The sequence below is a fragment of the Diplotaxodon limnothrissa genome, linkage group LG14 (assembly GCF_057381915.1).
Source record: "Diplotaxodon limnothrissa isolate DT_005_m linkage group LG14, D_limnothrissa_male_GT1.1, whole genome shotgun sequence".
NCBI classification, from domain to species: domain Eukaryota; kingdom Metazoa; phylum Chordata; class Actinopteri; order Cichliformes; family Cichlidae; genus Diplotaxodon; species Diplotaxodon limnothrissa.
In genome coordinates, this window is record NC_140609.1 from 865550 (window position 1) to 889700 (window position 24151).

The following is a 24151-nucleotide window of genomic DNA, read 5'->3' on the forward strand; positions in this document are numbered from 1 at the left end:
GAACATGAAAAATAAAACCCCAAACAAATAAGTAAATATTAATTTTATGTCACATTTATGTTGTCGGCACTATTGGAAAACTAAAAGGATAACTAACGTGCTAACAACGAGCTGTCTTACATACATGCTGACATTCTTCTCCAAATACATCAAACAAAAAGCAATAAGTGACTGGAACACCAAACGTAGCTGGCAGATGGACTTTGACTTTGTTAACGTTTTCACCACAGCTTAAAGTAAGTGCTGGCATTAAGAGTCATTATTTTCAGCTTTGTGGTGAGTTATGCAGGAATATCAATAGGAATTTAAAAATAATGGGACACTTCTGGTAAATATCCATCAGCCAATATACTGGTGCATTCCCAATATTTATCATTTTCCAGCACAGGCACACTGGTTTGCAGAGCGGCCCACGTTCCTCCATCAGTCTTTACTCCTCTATAACCAGTGTACCATCTGCTGCAGTGACCGAGCTAACTACACATGCACATATGGAAACACATCAGACATTTAAAGACTCATACAGGAGCTTTCATGTCATTTATGAACATGACTACACTTTATTTGATCATTTTGTTTTTCTTTTCACTGCCGTGGTTTCATTTTTCAAACATCGAAACAAGAATGAAGTAATACTCGTACATTTCTGTGTTTAACCAGATTACTAATCAGTGACAACTGTTCACAGACACAGAGATGATATTTGACAGAAAAGAAAGTTATACATGCACAAGAGATCGAGGGACTCCTCGTCCCCCGGCACTACTTAATGTCCTCCGGTATCAGAGCCTCTTAACCTCTTAACGTCCACCACGTCGCCGGCACCCGTCGAGACTTAGAGCTGGGTTTTGTTTTTAGCCACATGCTAAACAGCCATATTTTCAGAAACTAGAAGATGTTACATTTTGAATGAAGTGTTTCACACGTGCACAGCAGTGTTTGTGTGGCTGGATGTTAACCAAACCCAAACCTAAGGCTTGACTGGTGGATTCAAGAGGTTAAAGATCCAACATGGCTTGTTCTAGGTAACAATGTCACAGCTCTCCTCAAAGAGCTCTGAGACATTAACAGCTTAAAGAGATTGGATCAGCTGGACACCCTAACTGAGGACAAGTTGTTACTCCAATGTAACAAACAATGGAAGTTTCATAGAAACCAGCTAATGAGAACCTAACATTCCTGTGCAGGTTACAGTAAACGCCTGATTGCAAGTCAGGCATTTTTGCCAAACACGGAATGTCAGATGTTTCTGTAACAGGCCTGAACACATGCTTGGAGAGAAAAACACACACCAGTAATTACAGCCTCTCTAAGACAAAGACAAGCCTGAATGTACTCGAAACGTTACCGTCGGGGTCTCTGAAACGCCCTGCCAGGCAGATCAGCCGGTTCTGGGCTGCCCCCTCTGAGGAAGAAGGACAGTCGGGTTAATCGTTTCAAATTCACTCAAATTCAAATTTGTAAAAACAAAAAAATCTGAACAGAAAATTGTAGTTCAGCAGGAGATGTAGACCCAGAGCATTCTGAACCATGTTGTTCAGTTTTAAAGCACTGAAGACGAACTGTGTACTGTAGCTTGGAATCCTCATTAACTGGACCTGTCACTTTTGTACTTTTAGTCTATATGAAACACGGACAGCACTGAAGTCAAGAAGTTCCCTTCAGCTGCCTCTCCAATCTGTGCTTAATGTCTTGTTTTGTCAGCAGTGCCACACTTCCATGGATTCTTTTGTTTACAGCTTTTATGTGTGTAATCGATTCAGTGCTCGGGAATATACAGGGAGTGCAGAATTATTAGGCAAATGAGTATTTTGTCCACATCATCCTCTTCATGCATGTTGTCTTACTCCAAGCTGTATAGGCTCGAAAGCCTACTACCAATTAAGCATATTAGGTGATGTGCATCTCTGTAATGAGAAGGGGTGTGGTCTAATGACATCAACACCCTATATCAGGTGTGCATAATTATTAGGCAACGTCCTTTCCTTTGGCAAAATGGGTCAAAAGAAGGACTTGACAGGCTCAGAAAAGTCAAAAATAGTGAGATATCTTGCAGAGGGATGCAGCAGTCTCAAAATTGCAAAGCTTCTGAAGCGTGATCATCGAACAATCAAGCGTTTCATTCAAAATAGTCAACAGGGTCGCAAGAAGCGTGTGGAAAAACCAAGGCGCAAAATAACTGCCCATGAACTGAGAAAAGTCAAGCGTGCAGCTGCCAAGATGCCACTTGCCACCAGTTTGGCCATATTTCAGAGCTGCAACATCACTGGAGTGCCCAAAAGCACAAGGTGTGCAATACTCAGAGACATGGCCAAGGTAAGAAAGGCTGAAAGACGACCACCACTGAACAAGACACACAAGCTGAAACGTCAAGACTGGGCCAAGAAATATCTCAAGACTGGTTTTTCTAAGGTTTTATGGACTGATGAAATGAGAGTGAGTCTTGATGGGCCAGATGGATGGGCCCGTGGCTGGATTGGTAAAGGGCAGAGAGCTCCAGTCCCACTCAGACGCCAGCAAGGTGGAGGTGGAGTACTGGTTTGGGCTGGTATCATCAAAGATGAGCTTGTGGGGCCTTTTCGGGTTGAGGATGGAGTCAAGCTCAACTCCCAGTCCTACTGCCAGTTTCTGGAAGACACCTTCTTCAAGCAGTGGTACAGGAAGAAGTCTGCATCCTTCAAGAAAAACATGATTTTCATGCAGGACAATGCTCCATCACACGCGTCCAAGTACTCCACAGCGTGGCTGCAAGAAAGGGTATAAAAGAAGAAAAACTAATGACATGGCCTCCTTGTTCACCTGATCTGAACCCCATTGAGAACCTGTGGTCCATCATCAAATGTGAGATTTACAAGGAGGGAAAACAGTACACCTCTCTGAACAGTGTCTGGGAGGCTGTGGTTGCTGCTGCACGCAATGTTGATGGTGAACAGATCAAAACACTGACAGAATCCATGGATGGCAGGCTTTTGAGTGTCCTTGCAAAGAAAGGTGGCTATATTGGTCGCTGATTTGTTTTTGTTTTGTTTTTGAATGTCAGAAATGTATATTTGTGAATGTGGAGATGTTATATTGGTGTCACTGGTAAAAATAAATAATTGAAATGGGTATATATTTGTTTTTTGTTAAGTTGCCTAATAATTATGCACAGTAATAGTCACCTGCACACACAGATATCCCCCTAAAATAGCTCAAACTAAAAACAAACTAAAAACTACTTCCAAAAACATTCAGCTTTGATATTAATGAGTTTTTTGGGTTCATTGAGAACATGGTTGTTGTTCAATAATAAAATTATTCCTCAAAAATACAACTTGCCTAATAATTCTGCACTCCCTGTATTTGTTAAAACATGTCCTACTAACACCGCTGAACGAAGCGCCGAATGTGCATGAATTCTTTTGGTGACGTGGCAAACACACGAACGCTCTGCTACTTGATTCTAACCTGTTGCCAAGTCTCTTTTACACTGCTGCAAATGCACCAATAAAATCACTAACATCAGTTTCATGTTGGCACTTTTCATGTCTCTCATTATGTTTTGCTCCACATGGTGGCTGGTCAGCAGTCCCACACTGCCGTGAAGGATGGACTGAAGTCTAACATTGTTGTTGCAGGAACATAAATACTGATGTTTCTTACACTCCTTCAGTCAGCTGTTGAGTCTGCTTGTTTTCATTCTGCCAAACTTGGAAGCATGAGTGGATAATTGCCTATTTACAGTTGATGATAAAATCATTAGTCTCTCCTGTCAAGTGTGAGACTTACGAACTGATTAGCATCAGTGGGGCCAATGATTCGGTGTGAAGTCCACGCAGAAGCTCAGATTCATCCTGGGTCGTTATTTCTTTATACTCTTACAATTTAGTGCTGCCTTACAAAACAGCTTGTCTTGAAATACGTGAGGACTATTTAAGTGTGTAAATGTCACCTGGCTCGAGAGGTCAGAAGAAACAATGTATGAATAGTGCTGCAGCAATGTGTGTTTCATGGTTACTGCGAGACTCACCATGACATGAAGGTAGCTGCACATCTGCAGCACACACTCCAGAGTCTCCATCATTTGCTCTCGGCGGAGTGTGCGGAGCTTGCTGTGACCGAGGGATTCGTTGCTTTCCACCTCACAGATGGTGGCCTTCAGAGCAATGGAAGCACACTGTACCACACTCATCCCTGCAGAAACACAGAGGGCTGCAGGATAATGGTGCTTCTAAGCATAACTGCAATCAGTTGCAGACAAAAACAGGAAGTGCAGCTTTCAGGTTTTTAGTCACTGTGACTGAAGTTTTGTTGTCTTCTGTTCTCGCGTGCTTTGCTCTTTACACTCATTTGTGTTAAAGATGAAAAAAGGAAACCTTGTTCTATTCTAGTTGATGACAGTTGGCTAGTCAGTCATGGCTAACCATGCTGTAATGACTAAAGCCATTAAATAAACAAGAGGTCACTGTTTGTGGATTTTAAGCACTGCCAGATGTCTTTCTTTGGCTTTGTTCTACAGCACATGAGAGGAAGCCACAAAGAAAGTGCTGCTGTTTAAAGACGGACATGTTGCTGGCACACTAACATAGAAGATCGTGCAATGACAAAGGCGTCTTTGGCATCAAAGCTCTTACTTTTCTCTCTCTTAGTTCTGTGTTGTCTTCTTATATAACCATGTTCTGCATTTATCGTCTCATTATGTTTTTGAAACAGTGATGCACGAATAAAATGATCTGAAAGCTTTAAAGATTTGAGGACTTACCAGAGTTATCAGTAGCTTCGACGTCCACATATATGCCATCCATCATTGCACGCATTAGAACCTGTTAGAAAACATTTGAATACATCTGGATTGAATACAGTAGATAAGAAGCAAAGGTTGATCAGCCCAAACTTGACGCCATGCATCAAAGTACAGCCAGAGCTTACATTACAGCACCACTCTGGAATTCAGTGAGCCCTTTAGCCTGAGCCCTCTGTCATACATGTTTGTACTGTGAGGACAGACTTTAGAAAAATAAAAATACGGCAACTTTTTAAATATCTTTAACAATTTGCACAGTGAACTACACAACCTTAATTTTTCATCACAGCTGTTTTCTAAGCCTCGTCTCTGACAGTAACTTGTAATGCTTCTTGACTTGCTTGTAAACTGTGCAGAAAGATGGGACACAAAAGCAAAAGCCCAACAGCAGACGTACTGTCACACAGTCAGGTTCTTTCTCTATACAAGCAGAAATGATAACGGCTCTGACCTCCAGGACTCTGATGTAGCCGCTCTCAGCGCTGAGGTGGAGGCATGATTTTCCTGCGTTGTTCGTCTCATTGACGTTGGCTCCCAGATAGATCAGATCGGCCACCATCAGGTGGTGGTTGTGTTTTGATGCATAGAGAAGAGGAGTCTGAACAGAGAGCAAAGGAAAGCATGAAGCTATGAACTGAACATGTTGGTGCAGAACGCACTCAAGTCTTTGAATAGTTACCATGAATGTGGCTGCAAAACAATATCTAGGAACAAGACGTTGTGCAAACTGATGGAAGACTTAGTGGTTACCTGTTAATTACATACTGATGGGGGGGGGGGGGGGGGGGGGGGGGGGGTTGGTGTCAATCATTCTCCACTTAAACCAACGGCAAAAATAAAAAGTATACGAAAGCTTTTTGAAATACAGCGATGAGTCACATATGTGCCTGAAGAATCCACACGTTCTCACTTCCAGAGTGTAACATTTTACGCTAGGTATCGCCGATATGTTACGCTTCTGCGCACCCAACACTTCCCTAGATTACCAGATCGGAAAAATGAGGAAACATGAGAACCATTTGGAATGAATCTACACATGTACGTTCGTTTTAGTTCAATCGTTTGGGAAAACAGTATGTAACGTGAAAGTGCTGGTTATGTTTAGGGATAAGGTTATGGTTAGTGCTGGAAGACGTGGCTGGAGCGTGCGTTACTGCGGGAGCGTCATTCTCCTGGATTTCACCCGGCGCGTAGCATAAGAACATGGGCGGTCAGAGTGCACTATACAGGTCATCGGATGTTCAAGATGGGCTTTACGTCTACCAACAACTGCTCACACTGCCAAACCAATTCACCGGACAATTACATCCACGCTCTTTGGTTCTGTCCACCAGTTCAGAAGTTTTGGCGCGAGATATGTGAAGACTTATCAAAGTGTCTGAAATGTAACATTCCAACTTCCCCCTTAGTGTGTTTGTTGGGCAGCTTAGATAATGTCACTTCAGAAAAGAATATAGCCCATATGGTTTTCACTGCCCTATGCATAGCCAAGAAAACAGTCCTCATGAACTGGAAAAATAAAAATAATCTTAATTCTAACCAATATAGAAATTATCTATTAGATTACATTAGTCTTGATACAGCCTCTGCCACCACATCAGATCAATTGCTCTGGGCTCCTTTGATCAGCTCCATCACCTAGTGGGGGTGGGGGGTCATAGTTTGGTCCCGCCTTCACTGTTGTGATTGGTGTGGGGGTAGGGACAGGCTTAGGGCGTCGGGGGGTTCCCCGGAGGCATCTTCCTTGGGGGGCTCAACCCGGGGTAGCGGTCATGTCCGGTTAGGGGCTCTGTTGGCTCTCAGGTGACTGTTTCCTCGCGGCTGCGTGTAGCGGGGCTAGGGGAGGGTCTGTGCTGACGGACGTGGGTTACTGACCTGGTAGCCTGTCTGCCCCTGGGTGGGTCCGGGATGGGCGTGAGGTTCTGGGGGCGCTCCGTCTCTGGGCTGGGACCCGGACCGGGCCTCGGGGGCTTGGGTCCTGGTTGGTGTGTTGCCGGGGTTGTGGGCGGGTGGGTGCATGGGGGCCCAGCCCTGGAGCAGGGTGCCGCCGGTGCGTCGAGCCACCTGGGGGGCTCTTCAACTGGTGGGGGAGATTGTCACACCTTGCAGGAGCTTTCCTCTCCTCAGGAACTCTCTGCAGGAGGGGGAGATACAGGAGAGGTGGAGGAAGATCTCAGCCTGGGTGTTTATTGTCTTATGTAGTCTGGAAGATGAGTGGATGGTGGGGTGGGTGCAGTTTTCTCTGTGGTGGGGTTGGGTGGACTGTCCCGGGCTCTGTGGGGCCGGGAGGCGCTGCTGCACTGGGCCCCGGTCTGGATGGGCCTGGGCCCCCTTTCCCTGGCGGGTCGCGGAGTATGGGGGTGCCTACTGGGGTCAGCGGGGGAGCTGGCCCCAGGGAGGGGTTACCTGCCCCTCCCTTCCTTCCCTCCCCATCTCCAGCTGCCTCCCCCTTCCCGCTCCACCACAACCACCCACACATGCAGGGCCTTGGAGTAGGGGTGTGTCACCAGGGTGCAGAGGAGGCTACCCCCCCTCTGTCCCCTTCTGGCTGCCTCTGCCTCAATTTTATCCCACAACTTAGACATTCACATTACTCACACTCTCATTACACATACATATAGGATCTTGGGGGTGGGCACGATACACGGACTCCAAATTACCATCAGGGTGTACACCCCACCCCTGGCATCGTTGCCCACCTCTCAATGTTAAATACACTTAGACATTGAGGGCTAGCAGGAGGGACCATGCGCTTACCTGCTGCTCTCTGGCAGGTAGCTCCATGCCCTCCTGGGTTTTAAATGCACCTTAGAACACACATGCATCAACACTACAATGAGCAGGTGGAGGGAGGTTTGGAGTCTCCTCCTAGCCCCCATTCTCTGCGACCTGCTGGAGCGGGGGGGCTAGGAGGAGGAGTTGGCCGTCCGACTGCGGTCTGGAGTGTGGGGCCTCCCTGCTGCTGCGGAGTCGGGGCAGTCTGCCTCCCCCCACCGCAGGGAAAAGGGTAACACCACCTGGGTCTGGGTGCAGTTCCCCCTCCAGGGGCAAAGGTACCTATACCCGGTTTGTAGAGTATGCTTGGGGAGTGTGATCGTGTGTACAGCGTCTCTTTATGTCTGTCTCCACGTTGGTTGAGTGTGGAGTAAGTGCATATGAGAGCATGAGGGGGGGAATGGATGTTTGTGTCTGTGTGTGCCTGTATGTCTGTGTCTATATGTCAGGTTGGGTGTCAGGTGCCACCTCTCTGGGGACATCTCAGGCCCTCCAAGGTTTGGAGGCCTATCTCCCCCTACCCCCTACCCCCTCCCTCAGACATCGGTGCGTTGGTGGTTCTTTGTGTCCGGGGATGGGCGTAGAGGTACACACCGGCTCACTCCTTGGCGGCCGCTTATCGGGGCCTGGAGCCTGGGGCTCGCTCGGGCCACTTCGGAGGTGGGGTGCCCCCGGCCTCTCGGCCTGGGGCTCGGTCATTCAGGCACGGCTGGCTGCCGGCGGAGCTCACGGGCGCGTCACTGCAACTCCCCCTGGCTTCTGCTCCGCGGCTGCTGAGTGAGCCCTCATCTGGGACTCTCCTCAGCTCTTTCTGGGACAGTGGTGCGGCTGCCCCTCTGTTGGTCTTCCTTGGTCTCTTGTGTTCTGGGGGCCTCTGGATGTCTGGAGTTTTGATCTCCTCCATACCTGCTTCATGCCCTGGAGGACGGGGCTGTGGCCCCCCCACACCCTCTAGCAGATCATTACATGAAGGAACCTTTTAAAAAAAGACAAGCGCGTCCATGCTCACAGGTGTACACACGGGTGATCACACCCACAAACTACACCCTTTTTGGCTCCTACCTCAAAGCACACTGTGTTCTGTTGATCTTATGTGCTGCACAATAATGTTTAACATTTAGTATTTACTGTCATGTTCCCATATATCATTGTGATGCTGTTTATTCTATTACTCTTGTTCTCTTCTGCTTGTTTTCTTTTTTCTTTCTCAGCAGGTGATCCAGGTGATCGATATATGCATTTTTTTTCTCTGCCCGTTCTGTTGGTTTTTGTCTTTTGCCCTTCTCCCCCGTCCCTCTTCTCAGCTGTTTCTCTTTCCCTCTTTCTTTCTCCCCTTCTTTCCCCCAGTCAAGTCTGTCCCGTATTCAGTAAGTGAAAATAAAATAAACAATAAAAGGTGAATCAAATGGACCATTACGGCAAGGCTGGGATGGTCAATTTGGTAAAGTAAATCCGTTGGGCATCTTTCTTTGCCTTTAGACAACAATTCTGATGCAAAAGAGCCAAACGGGACAGGCCAAAAAAACCCCAAAAAACAAACAAACAAAAAAAAACAAAAACATGGGCGGTCACCTGTCGCGCTCCTCAGGAATGCCGTGGGACGTGACAAATCGTCATCATATTACGCCTCAGGAGGGAGAACGTGTCACGGTTTGCGGGGGCAAGCCGTGTGGAATATATATAGGACCAAAAGGCGGCAGCTCTGGTGCAGGTGAGTGTTTATTAACAACAAAAATGCAAACAACAAAGGCGCTAGGAACATGAAACTGAAACCTAAACTGGGTAAACTAACAACACAAACCAAGAATGACGGTGCAGGGAGGTCCGGGGAAATACATACAGGGAGACCGAGGGGAAACAACACAGACGAACCAGCAACAACTATGACAGAAGACACAACTTAAATACACTCAGAGAACACAGGGGGATTACATACAGGTGGGGACACAGCTGGGAGTAATTAACATGACGAGACTAGGGAGGCAAACTGAAAACACTCACATAAGACACAGACCTTCACAATAAAACAGGAACTTACACATGAAAGGACACAAACTAAGAAACGCGGACTAGATACAGGAACACACGGGCAGAACAGAGTAAACACTAACCAGAGGAAGAACAGAACCAAAATCGCGAAGAGAAAACACAAAACGCTGGGTCAAAAGGACCCAGGATCATGACAGAACGGGCTGGAAGAATCTTAGTTGAACAGGTGACACAGTATTAAGTTCATATTTTAAACGTCTTTATCCCCCGTGCTTGTTATCTGCACATGGCTAACAGGGAAAACCACGAGGACACATTAGCTAATGCAGGATTTCAAAGGCCAATAGCAATATTTGGTGGATTAAAAATCTGATATTTTGATATACTGGCTGGTATTTTTTCTTTGAAACAGATGAACCATTATCATCACCTACCATGTGTTTTACATCAGCTCGGATTAGCTTGGATTAGCTACTACTTGTTTTTTGTAAGTGTTCTAAACGACAGGTTGTCAAGAGGTAAACTGCAGATTTCCCCCGTTAGACAAACTGTGCAATGTCAACACTCAATTGTCATTTTCATTTATTGGCTGTTATTAATCCCAGTACTGCTGATAAACTGGTCACGTTGTGGTGTTAGCTAACTTACTGGTTACAGGCTTAAAAGCAAAGAAAAATGATGCCTGACATGTTGCCAGGCTTGTAAAACACTGGAGGGAAATGTTGTATAAAGCAACAGATAGTTGTAATATTCATAAAAATAGAAATCTGTTTACCATGCCATCTGAGTCTTTTAGGTCCAGGCTGTTGAATGTGGCCATCCTTTTAGCAATGGCAAAGCCCAGAGCCCTCTTTCCAACACATGCTACTCTGTGAAGAATTCTGGAAGGAGAAACACAAATAAGCGATTCAAGTTTTTACTGACACAGGGCTACAGAAATGGGTAAAGGTGGGTTATGGACACTTTATTTGTTTGTGTATTAAGATCTCCATCAGCTTCTGCGGCAGCTACTCTTCCTGTGGTCTGACAAATTCTTTAACAAAAAACGTTTTCATACACGAACATCGAATACATGAAATACAATAAATGCAAATGTAACTGGAGCTGTGTCTGTGTAAACTGAAAGTTTGTCTTGTGTCCAAGGACTTCTGCACATTTGAGTGAGCTTCTTTGTGTCCTCCTTGCAGCAGACTAATTAGAGCAGTGCCCTGGTGAACGTAAGTAACAGCAGAAGACAAAAACCGAGCGTGAGTTTCCAGCATGTCAAAACGCCCTTTGAAAAAAAGGAACTTAAATGTTGAACGACAACAAACGTGACCAAACTAGTTGAAGGCTGTTGAAGTCAATCCTTCAGCACAGCTCTGAGACATCAGTTACAGGATCCCGTAAGTACATGGTTGAAAAAATGAGAGAGCGATGAAAGAAGATCTCATGAATCTTTGCCAAACAGAAATTTGCTGGCAGCTTGTTGACTTTGCAGAAGACACGAAATTTGCAGTTTAGAAAGCACCATCTGGATTTTTTAAAGGTGAGATCACAAGCTGAAGTTAGACAGTGGCTCTGTCTACCTTTATGTCAACACAATGATAAAAAAACAGTACATTATGTTAGTGTAGCCAACAAGCTCAAACTTTTATTTTGAAAAGGGCCCATTACCTCAATACAAACGCATACAGATTTTTTCTAAATGACACATTTGTTGATTTTCCAGTGCATCTATCTTTTTGCTGCTAAGACAAGAGATTTATAGTTATCTGCCAAGCAGAGTGAGCAAGTATTCATCCAGAAGCTTATTAATGTCTGCCAAACGGATGTCACTGAGGGTGAACATGCTAAGGGACAAGTATTAATGGGGGTATATGCATATTTTGATCCTGTGTGGATTAGAGAAAATCCCAAATAAATTCAAACGAGTGCGCCCAGCTCTTGTTTAAATTTAACTATTAATTTAAAAATCAATAGTTCAAAAGAAATCATTAAAAGCCCAGAACGTCCATGACATTCCTGCCCATGATCACTGGATGCAAACTTTTGACCACAGCTGTACATGCACAGTTTCGACTGTCAGCTCCAGCATAAGGTTCCCTGCACCGTAAAAAAAATTCCTAAAAAACAGTAATATCCCAGCAGCTGGGGCGCCAAAATAATACCAGAAAATAACTTTCCCATGAAAATACGGTTATTTTCAGTAATGACAATACAGTTTGTTGCCCTAATTTTACATGGGATTTTGCCTTTTCACGTGCTTTTAAACATTAAATTAGGAACAATTTAATGTGATTAAACAATGAAATTACCTATAAACAAAGTCAATGAATGCAGCAATATATACTTAAAGCCTCTGGGTGGCTGTGGCTACAATGTAGCTTCATCACCAGTGTGTGAATGTGTGGATGACTGGGTGTGTAAAGCGCTGTTTTTATATTTGTAAAATAACTGTAGCATTAGGCTAATGACATGTGTTGGCTAGCTTAAATGCTCTAGTTTGTTAAAAAGTTAAAAAGTAATCTGCAGCCGTGCAATAACGACGGCTGACTAACCCCGATCTGGTCCACACGAATAATTTACCCTCAGGGCTCTTTTTTGAAATAGTTCTGGTCAGTAGATGCTCTGCTAGGATAGATGTATGAGACTTAATGTTCAACAACAACATTTATATTTCATACTGTACATTACTGCAGTTTCATTTCACCTCTGTGTCTCCTGAAAATTTCAGCTAGTTTTTTTGCTCGTGGGCGTCCAATCAAGGTGAACAGTAAAAGCGCCTCGTCTTTGGTGGCCATTACCTTTAACATACATACAGAGACAGTCTTCTATCAAACTTACGTCCTGCCATGTTCATCAGCGGACAGCAGTTCTGCATCGCAGACATCCCTCAGCTGGCCCTCCTCTTTCTGCAGCTGTGTCCAGAAGAAAGCGCCGCCGTTCACGTTATATTCACTGTAATTCCTGGGACCAAACCACTCCTGCCTTTGTTCACCATTTTTGCTCACAATTCCAAAGATCGAGGGCGGGCAGCTGGGAAACATGAAGCCAGGAGGGGTCTGGTGGTACTCTGCTGTGCCTGGGGAGTAGGTCATGTAGGACGGGGGGCTGGGAATGATTTCATCGTACTCGTCACCGTTAAGTCCTGCACCGAGCGGAGACAGCGTGGTACATCAAGGGTGGAAGTAATTGCCAGTCACAGTCTCACTTTAAGGAGTAGCTTTAAAAAACATATTACCAGTTGGAGACAGCTGAGGAGAAACTGGTGGATCAGTGGGGGACAGGGGTGGGGGAGACAATGGGTTTCTGCTGCCAGTCCTGAGATCTTCTTCCAGTACTTCGACGATGATTGACAGCTCCTCCAGGCTTTGTGACGGCTGTTGTGTCTGAAAGCCAAAGAGTACTGCAGAGTATTTGAGCTGCTCTTCAAAATGACATGTAGCTTACAGCATACCAAAGCGTTGCACTTTGAAACCTTCTGGGTGGAGCAGAGTTCTGTCTTTTATAACACTGACCTTGACAGTTCGGCGCCTGGAGCTCGTTTTAGCTCGTTTTAAGTCTCCTGAGGAACAAAGAGTCAAGTATAAGTCAGCACACCTCTACGCAGGATGTTTGGCTTCTTCTTAAGCCAGGCCCAAAAGCCTGCGTGACACCATAACACCCCCAAACAACACTATAAATCTGCCACGACGGAAAATTCTCTTAACATCACGCATGAGATGACGCACATCCATCCAACATAGGCTAACCCCACCACTGCCAACATTTTCATGCAAAGAAGCCAACCAACCCAACACACGACCTCCTCCGTGGTGCACACTGCCGCGTTAAATAAAGATTGCACTGACCTTTGGCTGTTTTGCTGCATCTGTCCTGCATTCACACAGTTGGATGATGAAGGGATAAAAACAAAGAGTGCGTCAGTGTGAATATAAATCTAAATATAATACTATACAGAACTTATACAGAAGTCCAATTTTTACCTATTCATGCAGTATTTTTTTGACCCTACAGTGAACCTAATGCAAAGCCACTTTCACTCTTTAAGCATGATTAACAGAACCTTTACTTTCAGCTCATAAACAGCCAGCACCACCATCGTGCCGTCTGAGAAGTGAGCTCACGCTGCAGACGATACATTAGATCAGTTTTCGGCTGCACATTATGAACACGGTCAGTTCTCTACCTGAGGATAAAACGGGTGTGATCGGCAGCCGGTTGTGTGCTGCTGCCTGCAGTTATCAGTTATTAAGACGCTGTTGTGATAATCTCACATTTGATGACTACAGCATGTCACATGTTACACGCACTTTCTTATTTTGCCTTGGCTTCAGTTGGTGCAGCGTTTGGGGGAACTTGTAAACCTCACTATGATTTCAGAAAACACAAGATTTCCTTTTCCAAGCAGTGAAATGTGTTTCTGTGCGGCTGTATCTTTGTCACACTTTTATTGTACGCGTGTGTTTTGAACCTCAAGCCTACCTTCAAATCTTGGCCACAGCCTTGAGTGAGGCGGATGTTTCTCAGCAGATCCTTTACTGGCATTCTGACACGGACTCCGAGGTAGACCTTGTCGTTACCATAAATGGAACGTTTGGCACCTGCAGGAAAACATGAAGGATCAGACTGCTGTGGCGCCATGACACAGAACCAGCTCTCTACAGAGCAGTGCTGATTTTCTAACACCGGAAAGTAACTCAAAATGTTAGAAAACCAGCACTGCTCAGTGTTAGCCATTGTTAATCTTCTGACTAGGTTACTTTTAAAAATATAACACTGTCAAAAGTGATCATTTAACACTCAACAGTGTCATATTTAACATATAATGACTTGTAGCTGTAAGATGTGGCCGTGCTTCACCTACTGTATGACACCTATCTGAATGTCAGTGTATCATCAACACAGTATAGCGTCAGGTTTAAATGACGGGTAACTTCTGCATTACAGATGCCAAAAAAGTCAACAGAACCTACAACATATACGCCTGCATAGAGTCGAAGAACTTTTCAAAATAAGACCGAAATGAAAAGAGCTCAGTCAAAGAGAAAGAATAAACGCAGCTCAAGTAAATACAATCAAATGAAATATGTTTTTAAAGGCTAAATATAGTTGCAATAAAAGAGAAAAAAAGCTCAATAAAATGCATTGAAGCAAACAAAATAAATAAACAGCATAACACAGACTGATAAGAGTAAAGTGGCTCACAGTGTAACCTGTACAAGCTCAGCTCCCTGCACTTTGCTTTTGTCTTTTCCTCAAACATGCACACAGAACGAAGCAGGTCCCATTTAAACAACACCTTTAGATGAGTGAAGTGAATCCTCACATTCCTGTTTTTAGCAGGGTTGTCAGGACTCTAGAATTCCAAACTTTGTTCCAGTTTCCATGCCTCCTTTATCGGGCTGTGGAACAGTAAGCTTCAACGTTTAAATGGATGCAGGCTAAAGTTTCAGAGCTCTGACCTGTCACCATAGACGTCTACGGCAGGACTGAGAGCTCAGTATTAAAATAATTCACTGGAAATAAAATGTTTATTTTACCACTCTGTGCCCCCAGATTAATAATTAACCACAGTGTTATATCTGACTATTATATATTTAGATTCTTTATAGATTTCCAATCACCATTTGCTAACCTCTCTGGAGTAGGCGATCACTATCTGTGCAAAAAAAGGTTGTATGATCCATTAAACGACCCTTTAAGATTGGCCACATGCTGCCAACGTCACCCTCTTCACATGGATGCGCTGCAGAAATCTGAATTTAGTACAGCGGTCTTAAACTCGCAGCCCGGGGGCCACATGCAGCCCATGTCGGCCCTACTTGTGGCCCGTATACCGATGTGAATAAATGTAAGGCAGTTTGGCCCTTGAAGGGACTTTTTTGAAACCAATATGAGCAGAGAGCACAAACATGCTGAGGCTGTGTTCGCTCAGTGAGAGAGTCACAAACTCATGTGTGCAGTTTGATTTTGTTAAATATGAACACAATGACAGGGACCAGTGTGTTTGTTTGTTTGTTCAATGAAAGACTTCAGTTAGTTAAGAGTCTATTTATACAATATTTGAAATAAAAACAAACAAACAAAACATTTTCTGAAATATTTGTGGCTGTTTTCTTGTTTGTTTGGTTGTTTTTGTGCCACTTGAACACTAAAGTGGCCCACAGCTCGTTTGATAACCAGCTTCATGTGACTGTTTAGGCTGATTTTAGGGTCAATCCAAAAACGTAAAGAAGTCCTGGCTTCATGGTGCAGGACCAAGCTCGAAGTCTGATGTCTGTTATCGCATCATAGTTTCTCTTGTCTGGAGCGCTCTCTCTAAACAACACACGCCCAGGCGCTGACAGTAGATCAGCAAACAGTCGATCTGACGACCATGCTACGTTTAAAGTCGTGTTTCTTTAGCTCAGTGTACCATTGGCTGGTTGGATATCTGTGGTAACTAGTAGTCGAACAGGTGTACCCAAAAACGTGTCCGGTGAGTTTGTAAAGTTACTACAAGCTGTTAGGAGTTCCTTAGATAAAACACACAAACAACAAAGAGAAAAGCCGAGCATCGTTCCTGTAAAAGTACAAGAGCTGCGATAAAGTCCTTTAATAATAAATGTTCTGCCTCAGAGATTTTCCTCAGAGATAAAACATCTTCTCGCCTACCTTTCTTAGTGCCTCCCACATCACGCACTGCTGCACCTGGGACAGGTGAGCCCGCCGCGGTGTCCCCCAGCAGAGCAGAGGAGTCGGCTTCTCCCCGTCTGCCCCTGCGCTCATTTATTTTGTACCGTCCTCTCATATCGTAAACAGACAAAGCTGAGTTAGCGACACACGGCTCCCACCACTGAAGCACTGACACCTGACAGCTGCTGTAGCTGGGCGGAACCTGAGCCTCGACCGGCTGCACGGCTGAGGACTCACCTGTTTGTTTGCCCACTGGCAGCTCGACGGGAACTGCACCAAAGACGATCCCGCCTGCTGCTCGATGCCCACGCCCAGCAGTGTGAATGTCACGCAGTGTTTGCATTACAGTTTTAGAGCAGGCCTCTATACCGACACTGCGCCCTGAGAGAAATGGCTACAGCACCCACGATGTTAATGTAACTGTAAATCTCTTGCTCTGATTTCGCATAGAAAGAATATGAACTCACCCTCAAGTACAGCGTTTACTCTCACCGGTTAAATAACTTGCAATACTTGAATATGAGAAAAGAAGACTAGAAAACTATGCTTTTACATAATTATCATATTATTGCAATGTACTTATAGAAATGTGTATTAAGTGATGGGGAGATTCTCACAGTGAAGCACTGAAGGCCTGCACCAGTTACCAGTCACTTTGTGGAGCATTGGACTGCCATTACCTCATAAGACTTTGTTGTTACACTTTCTCTTACCGTACACTACTAAATCTCCATTTGCACTATTTGCCTATTTGCACTACTCTGCCTGGTTTACACTCAATGTCACTTACCCATTATATTGTATATTGTATAGCTTCCTTGTTATATGTAAAATTGTATTTATTTAAATTTTTACTTTTTAATTATTTTACTTGCATTTTTTTAAATCACTTTTATATTTAAATATATTTAAATGTTCATTTGCTATTTATCTAGGGATTGAAGAGTAACGCAATTTCTATTCTCCGTATGTCCTGTACATGTGGAAGAATCAACAAATAAAGTTGACTTTGACTTTGACTTTGACTTTGAAATAAATGATATGGTGATTTGCCATTTCAGCTCGTAAGTGATCAGAAGCTTCAGTTATACACAGAGACTGACTATGTTAGTTCAGGGCTGAAGTTAACAAACCAAATGCAAAGCATCCAGTAAGACCTGCTTGAACATGACTGCTGATGAAGACTCTGCCCGAGGCAGACATTCCCATTGAAAAAGATCTTTTCAATGGGAATGTCTGGTGTCTATGCTGAAAGCAGATTTGAAAAGCAAAATAGAATAAAGCAGACACAGTACAGGGACAGGTGAGGCTACTGACCCCCCCAAACCAAAACAGCAACAAAGACACGATTCATAAGTTGTATAATGTGTGTTTCAGCTGACACAGGAAACCATCTGGCGCCTCCAGAATGTCTTTTATAGGGGTGGCCTTATGGTTGATTATTTTGCTGACTGGAAGTCCCAAACAGCTTTAAGGATTCCCAGCAGAGCTAAGCAGAAGCAGCTCCCCCAGCATGGAGACAAATAAGTAAAAGTTAAAATAAGTTGAAAACATGTATGTGTTGCTGTGTGAAATACTTGTAATACTTGTGTCACATGTGGATAGGGCACTATCTGTTGTGGCACTAAAGGCTAGCAGGCAGCATAATTAAAGAAATTTAAGTGCCTTTAACTTTAATGTACATAAAATATATCAGGAATATTAGAGCCAAGCCCTATCTGTATAATTAGCTTTTGTTTATTCTGTAGGGCAAATTTTAACCAACTGTCAGAAAACAAATAACCAGCATGTTATGTGTATGAATCAGAGGTGGGACCAAGTCATTGTTTTGCAAGTCTCAAGTAAGTCTCAAGTCTTTATCCTCAAGTCTCAAGTCAAGTCTCAAGTAATGTCAGGCAAGTCAGAGTCGAGTCTCAAGTCACTGGTGTAAAAGTCCGAGTCAAGTCACAAGTCTGAAATTTTGAATTTCAAGTCCAAACGAAAAAAGCATGTTGCAGTTATGCTAAATGTAAATATTAGACCATGTAATTTTTAAATCTGTGTTTTTCTCAACACATGACAAAATAGTGAACTTAGAAAATATACACAAATTGTGAAATTGCACCTCTTTAAAATGCAGCTCAATTAAACCTAGCTCCAAGAATAATTTTCACCGACGGTTCTGAGATAAGCTGCATGTTATTCTTGGATGCGGTTGTAGGACCGGCTTTAAAATCGCATGACAAAAATATCATACACATTAAAAAAACTGTATCACCAACGTAGCCTGGACAACATTTGCTAGTTAGATGAAGTCAGCTATCTCATCGTAGCATATTTATATGCATATTTATAATCATACGGTTCTTGGAGTGAGTGCATACACTCATGAAGTTTAGTAACTTCAGGTCACTGCAACAAGCCCAGGTACAGTTTACCGACGGATGGGTGCAGGACCTTGAAATGCACCGTGTAGAACGAAAAACCATCGTACGTATCATAAGTTTACCAGTCTCACAAATCGTCTTCATAAATACACATTCGTTAACCGTTTATTAATAGGACCTTTGAGCTCAACGGTAATTAATTAGTAGTGGAAATAATTTCTGGTAGCATCACAGAAATGTAGCAGTGACAATAATACTGTATGCTGTAATCGTACTGGGCAATTAGTGATACAAAACAACTGTTTTATCCTGTGAATAAAAGTATATGTTTTTGTCAATGTACCATAATAACAGAAGCGAAACGCAATATTGTGTCAGGACAATTCACTATTTATGCACAATAAACAAAGGAGCATAGCGCCACAATTTCTGTTCAGCGCCAGACTTGCTTGTAACCTATATCACTAATTATGTTATGAAAATGATGCATTAACTACAACAGCAGACTGACCTTTGTGGGAATGCTTGGAGCAGACTAACCTGTGAGCTGGAGTGTTCTGGGACGTTATATTTGATCTTTGAATGGCTGCAATCCAGGCCATCCGTCGCGTCTTTGTTACTTCGGAAACATGGCTCAAACAATTTCTCTTCAACGACGTAATCTGATAACAACCGATCTCTTTACTCGTCGGCTTCCCGTGGCTGTCATGCGACCGGCTATTGCAGTTAATAATACAACAGCTTCTTGACATTTTTGTGTTTCTTTTTATCGCTGTATAACTGATTTTAATTGAAAGCCTGCGTGCGCTAGTACCTCTTGCCACGAGTTCCCAGAATCCTTTGCGGTTCTACCCGTGAATGACGTCACATTTTCAATCTCTATATAATATGCATGTTAAATTTTATATTTGGGGTAAAATATCAAGTCTTTTCAAGTAAACTGGTTCAAGTCCAATTCAAGTCCCAGGTCATTGGTGTAAAAGTCCAAGTCAAGTCACAAGTCTTAGAACATTTTTTCAAGTCAAGTCTAAAGTCATAAAATTAATGACTCGAGTCTGACTCGAGTCCAAGTCATGTGACTCGAGTCCACACCTCTGGTATGAATCATCAGTATTTTCTGAAAGATCAGCTCAGATTTTTATATTAAATTTATGCCTGGAATTTCCATGTGATCTGTATTCAGGTTTATTATTTAGACCTCTCATTGAAATCTTGTTACCTAAACTCTCACACCAATCCCATCTGAATGGAGAAACTGGTGACACGTGTCACATTCCAGGACAGGTATAAACAATGAGAGGTGGTGGATTGGCCAGATGATGGCCGGTGTGTAAAAATAACTCAGTTGTTTGGTGGTGGCATCGCAGAGCTTCCACAGATTCAGTAACATTAACAAGTGGTGGAGGCCAGCAGGTGGATGAGGGAGAGGGGAGGCAGGAGGAGGCCGCCAGTCTGAGTGTCAGGTGAACTTGAGGTAAGAAGTTATGACCTGCAGTCCATCTGGGTCAGATATAAACCAAGTTTAGATGGAGATTATTTTTGTTGTGTTGACTTTTTACAGTCAGTTACAATAACTCGTACTGCATGCTAGCTAGCATGACGGAGTTTCTATACAGCTGGGCGGGTGCTATGATGTTACTGACAGTGAACTTTATTTTATTCATAAGGTGATAGGTTTGTAGCTTGAACCTATTCGCTGGAACGTTGAAGGCAATATAATTACACAGCAAGCAAGACACGAAGTAGGCAAAGTTCTTCATGTTTCTCGTGCACGGGAGAGAACCAGACAAACGCCGTTCCTTCGCTTGACCCCAGTTGCTCTCGTCCGTTCTCCCGTAACACTGCTCTTTTATTGAGGTTACATGAATATGCATCGGTTCATTAACATATGACGTCTACATACACACAAAGAGTACCTTGCCTTTGTGTGTGTGTGTGTGTGTGTGTGTGTGTGTGTGTGTGTGTGTGTGTGTGTCTGTGTGTGTGTGTGTGAGGTCAAGATGTGACCCTGTGAAGACTCCCCAAAGCTGGTGCCAGGAGTCCAGCGGGTCCATCTGAACAAAAGGCTCTTATACTTAAAGAGATATATACGTGTGTTTGCTATGCCATATATCAGCAAGAGAAGATACGACCTCTCCTAGGAGGTGTGTGATCTATGCCAGAGCACTCTGTAGAAGAGTGAACGCACTCCCCTCTTCATGCTACACAGAGTTGTTACAGACCTCCTAGGGTGAGACATTCTTTCAATCTACAAATGATTATACACTTCTAAGCATATATGAGTAAATATTTCTAAGCATAAATGACAATCAACAATACAAAACCTAACATCCCCCCCTTTTTGACCTTTATGCTAGAAAAGCTCCCAGTTATGAATACCTCATGTCTGACAGTTTCAATGCAAACATTGTTATACACAGCATATGTCAAATCACCCTAAATTACTGTATAAATACACAGTTTGACAAATGTATTAGCAGTTAACCCATTCCTCATTGATCTCATCCAATGGCAACCTGCATCCTACGAGCAAACAAATAAATTGTTAATTTAATAGTTGAAATAAGAAAGTAACATTTCCAAAAACATCTCAGCTTGGTGGTGTTTCCTCCGGGTGTGCAAATCACATGTCTCTCTGCAGAGTGGTTTGAGTTCTGCAGGGCGTCATAAATGTCTCTTCCAGTTGTTTCCATCATTGTCCATAGGACCAGAGTCCAAATGTATGTAGAATAGACATTCAAACATACCAGTTGGTTTTGTTGTTTGTCAACATGGGTCTCAGCTATCTCCAAAGCTGCAGACCTCTTCAGCACTCAAGTTTTATGGCCTCTATCAACCCCCATCACCTCACTTCAGCTTTGTCCTGTGTTCCACTGTCTCTTCTTGCCATTTTACTCCAAAGGTGGCAAATGTCAAACTCCAACAGTCCCCTCAGTTCTCCTCAAAAGTTTTCTTCACATGCACAGTGAAGTTGTAGCTTGTTGTAAACACAGTGCCATCCATCCGATCAGTCAGGATGATGGGTTTGCTCTTCTTCTCTGATGCTGTTTGTCCACACTGCTGCTGCTTGCTGGGACTCTTTGCTCAGGACTTGCTGCTGTCTCTTTATCATGTTATTGCTTTGGAGCTGCATTCCTTGTCTTCAGGGAGGAGTGAGCGCTTGCTTGTGAGTTTGAGAGACACATGGCGCTGTAAATAAGTCAGCCAGAAACTTGGCCTGAATGTTTCCAATGATGTTAAACTATAACTTTCTTCCGACCGCTGCATGTGGAAAATTGATTTAGGTCTGCTTTTCACCTGAAAGTGACAAACTAAGACATTTTCATTATTATTATCACTGCTTCATCTCTCTCTCTCTCTCTGTTTTTGTGAACAGTCCTTTCTTAAAAGCAGAAAATGAGATTGTAGTTGTTCTTGGCTGATCAACACAAAACCTTTTTCCTATTATTATTTTTTATCTACAATATAAATTCTCTCTCTTTTTCACTCTTTTTTCTCTTTCAAATAGCCGGTGACCTGCAGAATCCACTCCATGACATGTTGGTCAGTCACAGGAGCTCGTTCAGTGAGAGACTGAGATTACCGAAAAGCACCACTGAACGACACAGGAAATCATTCCTGCCTGTGGCCATCTCCCTGTACAACGCATCCACTTAACACACTGTTTGCTGCTACAACTACACATGTTTCTTTTCCAAATATTTATTTATGAGTGACTTATGTATGTATGTATGTATATATATGTATATATTGTACTATTCTTAGTTAGTGTATTGTCTGTCTTGTCTTAATGTTGGTTTAAAATGGAGCACTGTAACAAAAAATAATTTCCCCCAGGGATCAATAAAGTATTCTGATTCTGAATCACCGCTCTCACAATTGGAGGCAATTACTTTTACACAGCGCACAAAGACACTGTGACGTCAAACACATTCACACTCACTTTTTCATCTGCATAAATAAATCATATGGCTGATGATATGTGCCATGGTGATCCATATGTATGATCACAAGTTTATTTAATTATTTTTAACCCAACAAAACAAATAAACAGAAACATGATGCTGATGCTATGAACACTCCACACACATGAGTCAAGATGCAGGAAAACTGCTCACGGAAACTCTGCACACTCCAGTTATCATAGTTATCATAGTACTGTTTCCCTCTCTTTGAGGAGTTCTCAGACAGCTCTCGATCTGATAATGTGTAGCTTGCTCATCAGCTCAGAAAAGTGGTCGCATGCTTTGCCCACAGTGGCAAAGTCTTACACTTTCATATTCAATTCAGCTTCTCCATCATGTACTTTTAGATGTTTCATACAGGGTTCAGCATATTAGTTGTTTTCACAGGTGTGCTGTATATCTCAACAATAGCTCATAATAAGACGACAGTCTTTCACACAGATCAAGTGCCTCTATGCACTTCATTAGTTTAAATATTTATCTATATCACTTCACCTCATATGTCATTGTACTAAATCTGAGCAACCCTAAGCTTAATGCAGATTGCTTTTAACAATTATCCACCTCAATTAAATCTATGGTCTGGCACACAGGCTGTTGTCGATCAGGGCAAGTTAAAGAATAAACATTTTGTGTCAGCAAGGGGTGGAGGGAAAGCCACCCACCAGAGCATAGCTGCTGATGTGGGCTGGCCTTCTCCACACGCTCTTCAAGGCTGGTATGTTTTCTGAAAACTTCTAACATTTGAATCTCTTCCATTTATAAGCCTGCCATTAACCGCACGGCTCAGGTCCGCGTGAAACCCGCGCGACCGTGCTCGCGTGAACCCGCGCAGCTAAGGAGCCGTCGCTCTCCTTTTTTTTTTTTTTTTTAAATACTTTGCGCTGCCAGGAGCAAAGTCCAGCATAAACGTCTGTCACCCTCTGACTCACTCTTGGTTGCCTAGGAACCCATGATAACAACAACAGTCGGTGTCACAGACCACGTGTTCTGCTCCGCACACAGTCACACAACAACAACAACAACGACGACAACAACGACAACAACAACAACACAAAATAGGCCTTTTGTCCAGCACATTCTGGACCCCGCGGAACTTCTCAACGCCCCACAAAGCGGCGGAGAACTCACCTCTCGCTCCACAAAGCAGCGAGGAACTCAGTTATCGCTCCACAAAGCAGCGAAAAACTCACTTATTGCTCCACAAAGTAGCGAACTTCTCAACGCCTCACAAAGTGGCGGAGACTGCACAACCACACGGTTATAGAGTCGGGCTCTTTAAACTTACTCGGTGTTGCTTAGCGTGTAATATGAGCCTCGGATCCCGCCGATCGTCATTCATCGAGGAGAAAAGACAGACAGTTAATCCACAGGAACTTCCTGGCTGACGTCAGTCTTTCAGTGTGTCTCTTCTCCCCTCGGTGAATGCCGATTCCAGGGCTCCGGCTCTCGAAGGACCAATTAATGATAGGTTTGTAGCTTGAACCTATTCGCTGGAATGTTGAAGGCAATAAAATTACACAGCAAGCAAGACACGAAGTAGGCAAAGTTCTTCATGTTTCTCGTGCACGGGAGAGAACCAGACAAACGCCGTTCCTTCGCTTGACCCCAGT

At 43.5% G+C, this 24151-nt stretch overlaps 1 protein-coding gene across 1 annotated transcript; it reads right to left on the reverse strand.

Moving 5' to 3' along the window:
• Window positions 1-1381: 1381 nt before the first annotated feature.
• LOC146618178 (uncharacterized) lies at window positions 1382-16322 on the reverse strand. Its single transcript, XM_085371565.1, has 11 exons — window positions 16187-16322; window positions 14015-14133; window positions 13381-13405; window positions 13048-13094; window positions 12771-12918; window positions 12374-12677; window positions 10323-10428; window positions 5235-5381; window positions 4742-4802; window positions 4010-4173; window positions 1382-1405 (listed from the first exon to the last, which is right to left on the reverse strand). The coding sequence occupies exons 1-11, from the start codon at window positions 16320-16322 to the stop codon at window positions 1382-1384; spliced, it is 1281 nt and encodes a 426-aa protein (XP_085227691.1).
• Between the last annotated feature and the right edge of the window lie 7829 nt (window positions 16323-24151).

Excerpts from the sequence above, each read along its gene's own strand:
- LOC146618178 (XM_085371565.1), bottom strand. The coding sequence starts at position 16,322 with ATGAGAGGACGGTACAAAATAAATGAGCGCAGGGGCAGACGGGGAGAA. Across the intron at positions 12,919-13,047 it reads CCAGGCGCCGAACTGTCAAG|ACACAACAGCCGTCACAAAG; the intron begins GTCAGTGTTATA and ends TTTGGCTTTCAG. Across the intron at positions 1,406-4,009 it reads GCAGCTACCTTCATGTCATG|AGGGGGCAGCCCAGAACCGG; the intron begins GTGAGTCTCGCA and ends CTTCTTCCTCAG.